At 40.4% G+C, this 12,855-nt stretch overlaps 1 protein-coding gene across 1 annotated transcript; it reads left to right on the forward strand.

The window, feature by feature from the left end:
* Nucleotides 1-2,282: 2,282 nt before the first annotated feature.
* degs1 (delta(4)-desaturase, sphingolipid 1) lies at nucleotides 2,283-12,647 on the forward strand. The gene is made up of 3 exons (XM_074676176.1): nucleotides 2,283-2,554; nucleotides 8,241-8,983; nucleotides 11,765-12,647. Exons 1-3 carry the CDS (start codon nucleotides 2,473-2,475, stop codon nucleotides 11,909-11,911), a joined length of 972 nt encoding a protein of 323 aa, XP_074532277.1. The 5' UTR covers nucleotides 2,283-2,472; the 3' UTR covers nucleotides 11,912-12,647.
* Nucleotides 12,648-12,855: the final 208 nt, after the last annotated feature.

Genomic DNA, 12,855 nt, shown 5'->3' on the forward strand with positions numbered 1-12,855 from the left:
CCAAAACTGAACCCATTGGATATGTTTTCAGCGTAATTGACCAATGTTTGAACAATAATAATTAGCAAAAAAGTCTGTTAACTCATAGTGACACATGCTAAAATCCAACAAATTTTTTAAGTGGAGGAATTCACCAATATTTATGCAATAATAATTGGCAAAAAAAGTCTGTTAATTCATAATGCATATCAAAACAAAAATATTTTTGTAAAAAATCTTAACATGCACGCACTGACTTAGACATTACTATGTAATGTAATTTAATGTAATTTCCGTTGCTAGGCGCTACCCAAGTAGCTGCCTGCTGCAGCAGCTCTCTCGTCTTTGTCCGTTTCTTGTAATTTTTTTTCGTCTCTTTTTCGTAATCTTTGTATTTGGAGTGGATCATCACTTTGTATGGTTCATTGTCGGTCACAGACACCAAACTTTTTGTGGCTTCGGCGATATTTTTTACTACTTTTCTCCTGTGTTTGTCTGGAGATCCTACATGTAACCATGGCTGCATTGTTTACATGCGAACTCAGCTGTTGGCAGCCTGTAGCATGCCAATGCTAACTAGTGTAGGGCTTGATGATTTCCCTCGAGCTGAGGAGGAGGAGGTGAGGACGACGTGCCGGTTCTCGGGTGTGAGCTGGGAGATGACAAAGTGGACCTGTCCTTCCATCCATCATTGTTGGGAACGTGGGATCCAGCTCCTGGGGATGGACGAGCTAGCCATGCAAACCCAGCGGCATGGTGCTGTTCACGGACGTGGCTGACGGAGCTGACATCGGACGCCGGCGACACATCGGAGGAGCTTCGCCTGCTGTGAGCAGACAGGATCCAGGAGACAGAGACTGAACAGACTGCTGGGGAGGCTCAGTCCTGGACCCTGTGGAGGTGGAGACTGGCTGGGCTGGAGAGTGGTGGACGAGTGGTGGACGGGAAGTTGTCATCTAATTTCTTATGGACCTTTTTGCACTTTCTATACTCTTTCTTACTTTTGTTTTCTTAAATGCTGCAGTGACTCCTGAATTTCCTCTCGGGGATAAATAAAGTATTTTCTATTCTATTCTCTATTCTATGTATGTAACCTAGCATCTTTCGTTGCTAGGCGCTGCCCATTTAGCTGCCCAAGTAGCTGCCTGTTGCAGCAGCTCTCTCTTCTTTGTCCATTTCTTGTAATTTTTTTCGTCTCTTTTTCGTCATCTTTGTATTTGGCGTAGATTATTACTTTTAATGGTTCATTGTTGGTCATGGACACCAAACTTTTTGTGGCTTTTTACTAATTTTTCTCCTGTGTTTGTCTGGAGATCCTACATGTAACCAAGGCTGCATTGTTTACATGTGAAATTAGCTGTTAGCTGCCTGTTGCATGTCAATGCTAACTAGCGTAAGGCTTGATGATTTCCCTCCCTACTTTTGTTTTCTTGAATGCTGCTGTGAGTCCTGAATTTCCCCTTGGGGATAAATGAAGTATTTTCTATTCTATTCTATTCTATTCTATGTAGGACTCGGGTTCCTCATCAAACTCACAAACTTTGTTTTCAATAGTATTTTTTATTCCTCCTCTCCTGCCACCTACCCACCAACCGACCAAACCCCTTCACCGTAACCCCCCCCCCCCCAAAAAAAAAAGAACAAAACAAAAAAAAAGCACACACAGTCACACACACACAACAACAACAACAACAAAAAAAAAGACAAAAACAAGCAAAATGAAATGGTTCCCTCGGAAGATTCTCCATTGTTGCCAAATTTCTGGCTGAGCGTCCTCTTAAATTCCTTTCTTTCACTGAAATCATAGACATAAAAATCACTGCTTGGTTAATTTAGTTAACATTGATTTTTCTCTTTAGAAATGCATGTACAGGGTTTAATTACTGTAATTTGCATGATAGTTTTAAAATAAACGACGAGTTACAACTTAATATAGGGGTATGTTAAATCAAGAAATGTCTCCACTGAATTAAAAAGGTACACTTAATACAATCTCACAGTTTCGTGTTAGTGTTGTTTAAATAAGTTACGATAGTGTAATTAACGTTAGTTTAACAGAATCGTCATTGCTTAACATTAACATGATCATTTTCTACATGTTAATTTTGATGTAAAATTATACAACGTATACATGATTTTACATTAAAATAAAAGTATACATGTCAAGTACGTTCGGTTTTTCCCAAGGCAAGCTATTCCGTATTACACTGCGCCTGTGCGACTGAGCGCCGTGAGACTGCAGCCGTGAGACTGCGGCCTGCGAAGCTGCAGCTGGACCCTGGGCTTGATGGGCTGGAGCTCAGCTTGGTTATGCAACCGCAGTCATCCTGCAGGGATGGGCCTGGCGGGGGGAGGAGCTGCGTACAAGCGGGCAGAGCAGTGTGCTATTCGGTCTGCGCAGCCAGCGGACGCATCGGCTGAGAGAAGTTACTCCGGAAATCTAACTGTTACATTTATTAAACCCTTTATTGTTGAAGAACGCTTATCTCAAAGATGGGGAACCGGGTTACCCGTGAAGACTACGAATGGGTGTATACAGACCAGCCGCATGCCGACAGGAGGAAGGAGATCCTGGGTGAGCTAGCTAATCTGTTAGCACGTTTGGAGAAGCCTATTATTAACATTACTAGCTATGCTGATGTAGCTTTATGGACATTTGAATTAGTACAGCGTGTCATGGCGAATATTACATATATAAACATTTACGTATGTTGCTGTAAAGACTGGCCTTGTCCACCAACGTAACTGAAGCTAACGGTTCCTTATCCGGTTGTATGTGCTGTTACGTTGGAGGTGTTAGCTAACAGAGGTAATGTTGATGACTGCCTTCAGCCAAAACAAAATGTTCCAAACATCATTAAATTACAGTGCAAGAAATGAAACAACAATTGCCATTTACGTACCAACGTAAACGTGTTGATCATGAACGTGTTTTGTGTGAGAGCACGGTTAGTTAACATCGGTCCTGTCGCCACTCCCTGAACTGGTCACAAGTTGGACTGTTACTGAGCTTCTGTTGGTATTTAGGTAGCTGTAACGGTCTAACAGGAGCCCTAGGACAACGCCTAAACACACACAAACACACACACACACACACACACACACACACACACACACACACACACACACACACACACACACTTTCAAAGACAGAGTTTAGTTGGTTTTATTTGATGAGGTTTTGACGGAAAAGGCGAGCTTATACCACACAAGTATTGATGTCAATCATTTAAGGCAACCTGAAATTATTATGTTGAAATGCTAACTCAGTGCTGACTAAGATCATACTATGTCCAACTATTTATCTATTTTATTTCACATTTTAAGCCTTTTCACTACTATTTTAAGTTCTTCAGCTTCAGCATTTCAACGCATTTGCTGCAAGGAAATGCAACTTCTCTAGTTACGACTTTTAAAAAACTTATTGTAGATGTAAAAAAAAAACATCTGGGTGCATCTCAGGCCTCGTTTACACATTGTTTCATCTAAAAATGCTAAAATGCAGTGGAAAAAAAATCCACCTCGGGATTTCAACCCAGAAATCCCGAGGGACTGAAAACGCTGTTGTAAGCATGCCAGGCATGTAGGTGATGCTATAACTGTTTTGTACAGACCCGCTTTTGGTAGATCTCCACCGAAGTAGAGTTGAGCTGGTCATCTGGTGTTTTGGTAGAAAACTAAGAGCAGATGTGGGGCAACATATGCACAATTTGTATATAGACAGTCAGCAGATTCAGCAGTACATGCACAACACAGTTGTCCACAACGATTGTAACAACAGTCCTGTTGGACTGTCCTATGCGCTTGCCTGGAGCGTGACGTCAGCGTTTTCACTGAAAGACGTCGGCTTACTGTTTACATGGCAACGGTGGCGTTTCAGAAAAATCACACTCTTGAGGCCGTCTCATAAAAGTTTGCGTTTTAGGTCGGCTAAAACACTGTTAGCGTGTAAAAGTGAGGCCAAAAAGCAACAAAACTTGCGTTTCAGCCTAAAACTTTTGTCGAGTTAGTAGTTAGAGTTTATTATTACAACGTGTCAGACAGCTTGCTTGCTATTTACCAGGTTGTGTTAAATGCTTAATTCTGATTCGTCAAATCCCTGACAGTTTGTAACACTCAAACTGGTAAATTTACATGTACCAAATTCAGAATTGATTGTCAAAATTCAAGCTGATCATTTTCCTGTCCAACAATATAAGAATTTATTTTAACTGCAGCCCTTGCTGAAATTCTAACAATATCTTAATTCAGTTCTTTTAAAGATGTATTTGTCTTTCAGACAGGAAAAAAAATGAAACTGATCTTGAAGTCAATTGCATGTTGTTGCAGCCTGTAACATGTTCTTGTTGTATGAACATTTACCAAGAGGTATTTAGAAAGGAGCATGTCAGTTGAGGAGCCAGACAATGGGCTTCATTTATCAAACATGCATATGACTTAAAAATGGCTGTACGCTCCTTTCCACGCACAGATCCGCATTTTTCAATCTGAATGTGGGCGTCGGGTACGCTCAAATCCCACGCCAGGTCTGAGTTTGTGTACGCAAGTTTAATGTCAGTGGGGAGCGATGTGCAGTGAGGGAAATCCGTCTGTGGAGGAGAGTTATTGGATCATATGAGCACAAAACATTTTCAGAAATAAAAACTGATGTTTTTAGATTAATATTTAGATCGTTGAATTAGATATGAATTTCTCAAACATTTCACTGTTCTTCCACAAATCTATAAAATACATCGCTATGAAAGAGCAGTGCGCGAGCTGTCAGCTGATTTCTTCCTATAAAAAATGTGTTGCCTCCATCGGTCTACTTAAAAGAACAAAATAAAACAGAGAGGAGGTTATTAGTTGTTAATACACTCCCATGGGCATGATGAAGTCTCCGCAGAGAACATTCAGAGGACGCTGGATCAAACTTTTAGCCTGTTTTTTTTTGTTTTGTTTTTTTTAAGGAAGCTGTATTGATTGCAGGATTCACTGTGAAGATTATTATTTCACTCCTCACAAAATTGTATAAACCTGAACTGTGTGTGAAAAAGTGACTTTTTATTCACAGAAGACGTTTATTTACATGAGATCACAACCTATGTCCTCGTCTCATGGTACGAATAATCATAAAACTCTGGTCTACCTGTGAGTAATTGCGCACATTGACACACTTCAGCTCCCTCCTCAGTCTGTGACAGGTCCAGGAGTCTACAGCTTCTTTCAGAGCTCAAATACATCTTTAAAAGAAAACTTTCCATGTTTCTGAATCTGAACAGAAACAATTAACAATATTGTGGTTTCTAATAGTCAGACATCACAGATGAATTAATCAGGCTTTAAATGAGGGCTGTGTAAGTTAAATGTTTAAAACTCTGCTGTATTTTAATTTGTCACATCCATGCTGCTGAATCACTGCAGTGATTTCCTTGCAGCTGATTTTTCTTGATTCGCTCTACTTTTCCGCCACTTTTCCGACTGCCAAACAACACGGCGTCATTTCCTCTCTACCTCTGTTGCTATGGCGTTGTCGATCACCAGCATGGAGAAGTTCCCTTTTTCCAGTAACGTCTCTCCATGTTGTGAATTCTGTGGGTTCGGCCAGCTGAACCTTAAATATTTAGGAGCATGTCATGGAAATTACGATTGTTTTCAGCCGCTACATTTATTAACACCTGATCAGGCGTACGCCGGGATTGGCCCTGGTACGCACATTTCATAAATCACACGTGAACGTTGCCGCAAGCTCATTGTTACACCCAGATCTGCGCCAATTCCCACACAAGGTTAATAAATGAGGGCCTGTGTGTTTACAACCCCCCCCCCCCCCCCCCCCCCCCCCCCCCCCTTTTTACAATGGAAAGGGGAAACACTGGGTTGGGAAGACTAGAAAAGCGCTACATAAGTACTGGTCCATTTACATTGATCAACACCTTATCAGGCGTACGCTGTGTTTGGCCCTGGTATGCACCTTGTTATGAAACACACGAATGTTATGAATATTGCCACAAGCTCATTTTTACATCCAGATCCACGCCAATTCCCACGCAAGATTAATAAATGAGGGCCATTGTGTTTTAGACTGGGGACTTCTATAATACTGAGGGCAGTCTGTGTAGAACTGCCCTTCACTGGTTGTCCTCAGTCCTGGGGGACCAGGATTTAGTGTTGGATGTTCTCTTTATGTCTGTCTTTTGATACTTTTGAATCTCTTGAGTCTTTTTGGTCTTGGACTTGAACACACTTTAACTGTTTATCAGAACCAAGTGTTGCCATGGGCTGAAGTGAAACTTGATCCAAGGACCTTTGTACTCATTTACAGCAGAGCTGGCTGCTGAGCTAAATAATTTACATCTGTGCTTATCTGACTACAGCTGAGGACATTTTCAAGCATTGCTTCTTGAAAAACAGTGGGGCTGGGTTGGCTGTTAATGTGTATTGTAAAGAGAGCCGCAATGAATTTTACTGCCTGATAAGATATCGGATTAAACTTTCCTCACCATATGACAGGGGTGTGATATCCCTCAAAAAGTTCTGTTTGGTTGTTTACAGGTTGTTTTTGGAGTTTACAGAATCAGTTTCAAAGATTATGGCCACACATGGCAGGCTTTCCTACAGGCGAAAGTATGGCACTTTAAAAGCTCCAACAAACTTAAAATGCTAACATAAATCTGAGTTTGTCCGTTTATTCTGCTGCTTTTATAATGATGACATAGGGCTGCACGATATGGCCAAAATCCAATATCTCGATATTTGTAGGCTATATCTCGTTACACGATATCCACGTTGTGGAGAGCTGGGAGAGAATCAGGGATCATACAAGCAGCAAAGTAAACCCAAATAAGCAACGACACTCTGGAAACCCAGCCCCGGGAACCCACAACCCGAGGCTGATAAGACGTGCAAGCGACTTTTCTTCTCTCCTCTTCTAATATCATTGCAGGCATGCGCAGGGGAATTTTTCTGGGTTGGCGGGGGAGCGTGGTGCTCGCTGTGAGAGGAACACGGGCTGAGCAGCAGAGAGTGAAACGAGCGAATCACCGAAGAGATTTACGCCCTGACTACTGAAAAAAAAAAGTTTTCTGTTTATACTCGATGATTGAGATATAGACGTTTTATACATTTCACATGCAAAAATCCGCGATGCATAGAGTATATTCGATATATCCTCCAGCCCTATGATGACATCATGGTTTGTACAAACAGAAATTAACCCTTAGATAGTTTGCTCATGCCAGCACCATTATGATGCCATATGATTCATGATAATTTGTGCAGTAGAGACTTTAAGTTTTGAAAAGTTTTCAATCTGTAGTGGTTGCCATGTTGGAAATAACTTACAGGGCTCTATCCTCGCTAACAGAAGCAGTGTGCCCACCTGTCAGTCATGCAAAACTCCAGTTAATGTCTGTCATACACACTGAAATGTATGAGCCTGATCTTTGTGAAAGTTAAGTCAGACTGGGACAACCCACACAGATCCTCAGCAGAGTCTAGTGCACTCTGTAGAAAAGACTGAGAGCTGAAAGACATCTTCAGCAAATTCATCATGGCGCCCCTTCATGTTTATACTGTTCTTGGCTCTGCTATCAGTGGATATGATAAGAAAGATTTGATAAGCCGCTTTACTGCATAATTACACCTTTGCACTTCCATATCTTCTTTGGACAATACAATCTGTGCCAAAAGTCTAACTTAATCTGCTGTTAGCAAACACTGTCACCACTGATCTTCAAACTACATTAGCAGTTTCAGAAGTCTGGACGAATGCCACCTGGGCCAGTGTGTGTTACAGTAGAATAAGTTAGTTAGAAACTCCTTTTTATAGCACCATTACAAGGAAAGCATTTTCAGTCATGTGCCCTATCTCACAGTCTAAACTGAGTGATGTAAAACAGTGTTATAAAAGTATGATGGTATAAACTACAAAAACAATGTTTTTGTGACTCATTTGATTTCATTCCATGATCTCCATAATGCCAAATTAAATAGATGTGTTCATAATTAACTACAAACATTTCCCGCAAAGTGAGTGTCAAACCTTTTATGTTAGATGATTTTGTGAAGAGTCAGGTAAAGTAAAGTAGTATTTTTGTTACTTGCATTTTCTGCATTAATGTCACATGTTTAGATGCTAAGGTCTTATCATGTAATTACCAACTGTTCCCAAACATTGCTAAGTGGTAAGTCTGTTACATGTTAAAAATATCTTTTTCCCTTTGGGGGTTATTGATTTGAAAACTATCCATGTATGAATGACTTTTTTTTTCTCTTCACAGCTAAATACCCAGAGATCAAATTGTTGATGGGTCCTGACCTGAGGCTTAAATGGATTGTGTGCATGATGGTGGCTATTCAGTTTTTAGCTTTTTACCTGGTCAAAGACTTGGACTGGAAATGGGTTTTGTTTTGGACTTATGCCTTTGGGAGCTGTATCAACCACTCGATGACACTTGCTATTCATGAGATCTCCCACAACACAGCTTTTGGAAACAACAAAGCCATGTGGAATCGCTACTTTGCCATGTTTGCCAACCTGCCCATTGGCCTGCCCTACTCTGCCTCGTTCAAACGCTACCACCTGGACCATCACCGGTACCTGGGAGGAGACGGGGTAGACGTAGACATCCCCACTGAATTCGAAGGCTGGTTTTTCTGCACCCGCTTTCGCAAATTCATCTGGATTATCCTGCAGCCACTGTTTTACGCCATCCGACCTCTCTGCATCAACCCCAAACCCATCACTCAGCTGGAGGTGACCAATGTAGCCCTCCAACTTACCTTCGACATCCTGCTGTACTGGCTGTGGGGGGCTAAGCCTGTGGTCTACATGTTAGCTGGGTCCATGCTGGGGATGGGTCTACACCCCATCTCTGGACACTTCATAGCTGAGCACTACATGTTCCTCAAGGGCCATGAGACCTACTCCTACTACGGCTCCCTCAACCTGCTCACCTTCAATGTGGGCTACCACAATGAGCACCATGACTTCCCCAGTATCCCTGGACGGAGGCTGCCCATGGTACACACACACACGCACGCACAGGGAAATTGTTTTTTCAGAAAACTTGTTAAAAGTAGAGAAAGTCAGAAAGTGAAAGAAAATGACGATGAGATATGATCAGGGGTTAAAGCAGTGAGCAGGAGAAATGATGTGTTAGCCCCTGGTTGTTTCATGGTCCTGAGTCACAAACATTCCTGCAGCTCTGTTCACCGTGCCAGGGTCGTGCTAAATCATGTTGGTTTTCTTTTTGCTCCACCCTTTGGTCAGACAGACACAGAGCTGTGGTGTACTCAAAAAGAGAAGAATAGAGAGCAGAAGGGAATTTATTTAGACTATTTAATTTATTATTTAGCTGTTAGTGTGGGGCTATGACTCTGTCCTAAGACCATTGTAATTTTCGAGGTTATAAAGCCTTTTTATTACACCGGATCCCCTCCGATGTGATCCAGCTGTGTGGCTGGTCTAGCAGGTTGCAGGTAATACACAGCCATCCTATTTTTGACAGATGTGGAGCTTTGACATAAATTGATACATTGATTAAAAATTGAGCAAAACAGGAAGTCATGCACAAAAAATACCTAAGCACACCCAGTGACTATTAAAATAAAAACAAAGCGAGGGAACTCGCTGGTCTGTGACTCCAGCTGTCTGTCAGTCATGCAGCTTGATGGACTGAACACGCAGACGAAGTGAGTTGACAATCGCGGTTCAAACGCAACAGAGCGGAACCTGACTGCAGACTTACAGTTGAGGCCAAAATTTTAGCCCCCCTTATAAAATCAGACCAAACTCCTCATTTCTTCATGGAAAGGACCATTAAAAACAGGAGTTTGTAGTGTATCTGTTTCCAAAATAACAGACATAATTTCCACGAAGTTTGATGAGGATATCTTATTGATGCTCTGAGTTGAAACAAAAATCAGCAAAAATGAGATGTCCAAAATTATTAGCCTCCTGACCATTCATAGTCAATAGTGTATCCTTTCTGAGCCACAACTGACTGCAATCTCTTGGAGTAGTTCTTTACATAGGTTGGCACAGGTCTCCTGAGGGACTTTTGGCCCATTCTTCCATTGCAAATTGTCCCAGCTGGTCCAAATCCAAACATTTACTTTGAGTACCTGCCACAGATTCTAAATAGGATTGAGATCCGGGCTCTGTGCGGGCCACTCCAGGATAGGGCTGCATGATATGGCAAAAATCCAATATCTCGATTTTTTAATGCTGTATCTTGATACACGTTATATATCTCGATTTCTGAGTTCTCCTCTAGATTACTATATCAATGTTAAATCCAACCCTTTGATCCATAAAATGACATCAGTATATTGATTCAAGCAGACCTTTTAGTTGGATTTTTTGAATTTGCAAGAAAAAGGGGGAAAATTGCAATAAGGTTAAGTTAAGCAAACCTTTATTTTCAACCAAACTTTATGTAGTTACATATTTTTAGTTCCAATAAAATAATTCATTTAGATTTATTTAACTAGCTGATTTTATTTCATTATATAATATGATATTATATACTATAATAGCATATTATATTATGTAGAGCTGAAACGATTCCTTGAATAATTTGAGGTACTTGATTACAAAAATGATCAAGGAATTTTCTCCTCTTTGAGGAATTGTCTAATTTAAAAAAAAGATCAAAGAGTGGTATTTCAAATAGAGCTGACGCCATATGTAGTGAGTTTTTAGACCCCTCAAGCCGATTATCCGATTACTCGATAGAATCTTCAGTAGAATACTTGAATACTAAAATATTCAATAGCTGCAGCTCTACCATTATATTATATTTTATTATATTATATTATATTATATTATATTATATTATATTATATTATATTGCACTTTGAAAATATCATGAGCTAAAGTTGGAGATAATATTACTTTTTTTTCATAAACCAGCCACCTGGATATTGTTTGTGATGCTGAAAGGACTTTAGTGACTCCTGTCTCTGAGCCTGGGGCCTGGTTGAATTGTTTTGGATTTGGGTTTGTTTTCTGATAATATCCCAGCTCGCAGTATTTTGGTATTCAGTTGTAAAATAGCATCAAACTGTAACTGAAAGGCAGGCAGGGGAAGGGGGAGGGAAAGAGTGAGCAGAAAAGCTTCCGCTCCAGAATCCAAGTTTTATCAATGCTGGAAACACTGGGCAGCATTTTAGGAAAATTTTCCAAAGGTGAAGATACAGATCTGAGGTGTAATGTCTGAGAAAGTTTTCTTTTTAAATATTCTCCTTGTTCAGTGGTCTCACTGCCTGAAGACCGAGTCAGGCACAATGACATGAAACCTTCTGGACTCAGGTTATGACACAGTATAAAACAATAATGCCTTGTGAGCAGGAGTCATAAAACCATCCTTAAAGTGTGTAAAGCTGTAAAAGACACAAACTGTGATACTGAAGTCACTGTCATTGGTGTCATAGAAGTTAATCAGTTCTTACAACAAAAGCTGAAGTACCCTGTAGATGAGCTTAAATTTCCTCCTTTTTGTTTTTTGATTTGTTAAATTTAATCTACTTTACTTTTACTTCTATGCTAATAAACTAATTTCCAGAGAGTTAATTCAGAGTATTTTTATATGAATAAATAAAAATGCTCTGAATGAACTCTCTGGAAATAGATGGATAAAAAATAAAATACATGGTGTATTTTTGTGACCGTTTTTTTTTTTTTTTTAACTTGAAACTGTTAACAGACATAGAAATGGATTTGATAAAGGTGATACAGCTGGGAGGAGAGTCATTGCAGGACAGTGTGGATGTGTTTCAAACATGCCTTCTGCTGTTACAGGTGAAGAAAATTGCAGCAGAGTACTATGACGACCTGCCTCAGTACACCTCATGGATGAAGGTCTTGTATGACTTCATCATGGACGACGCATTGAGCCCTTACTCCAGAGTGAAGAGAAAGCTGAAGGGTGATGTCAAACAGGAATAACTTCACTTCTTCACCTCGCTTGGAACAAAGCTTTAGCATCCACCATGACAGCAACATGGTCATCATCCTACAGACTTAATAGCTTTTGCATATTAACACACTTAGCATGTAGAAAATGGGTGGGGGTGGGGGGGGGGGGTGGGGGGGTTGCTAGAGTGCTTTACTGCTTTTCCTTCAAAGGAGAAAATGGTTTTAGTTCTTCAGATCAGAAAGTGATTGCCACAGGTCACACTGTGTGTGTGAGAGTGCCTGTGCGTGTGTATATGTGTTAGTTTCTAGTGGACCAAACATGAACTCTAAGTGGATTGACACCTGTTCCTATGAACTAAGTGTGATTATGTTTTAAGTGAATGGAGAGGCTTACACTGGTCAATTTATTGGCTCACTAAAGAAGTTAACCCTTTTGAGCCTGTGACCCTTTGTTCCTGTCTCCAGTGACAAAACTGAACAGGTTTATGTTTTGACACACAGTTGTTCCACCATCAGCTCACAATGACTGGAACACTCAGAAAATCATTGTAAGGTTTTGGAGTATGTGAGAGGAAAGTGTCTTACCCATTAGTGCCTCAGCGTTTCCATGTTTGTAGCCTAAAATCTTATGAGTTTATTCACTGTAGGTGAAAATACTTAATGCCAAAAGTTGAATTCTCACAACCATATTTATATTCAGTGATTAACTTGCACAATTTGGAGCCAATAAAAGTGATTAACAAAAGACTACCGGCTGTCCTTTCAGATGAAATTGACTTTGTTCTTTTTTATGAGTGTTTGAATAATTAAATGATGGAGAACTGTCTTATGGTTGAATTATAATTGCTGTGAATGCAGCAATGCATTCACAGCATATGTTCTTCTGTATTCTTCCGCTTCTTCTTCCACCCATTTTTTGGCCCGCTACTCCTTCTACAAACTTCAACCGATTTTCACTGTTTAAGCTTCAAAAC

This window comes from Halichoeres trimaculatus, unplaced genomic scaffold, assembly GCF_033239565.1.
Source record: "Halichoeres trimaculatus isolate MK-OKI-2021-1 unplaced genomic scaffold, fHalTri1.1 fHalTri1_scaffold_8, whole genome shotgun sequence".
Classification (NCBI taxonomy): Eukaryota; Metazoa; Chordata; class Actinopteri; order Labriformes; family Labridae; genus Halichoeres; species Halichoeres trimaculatus.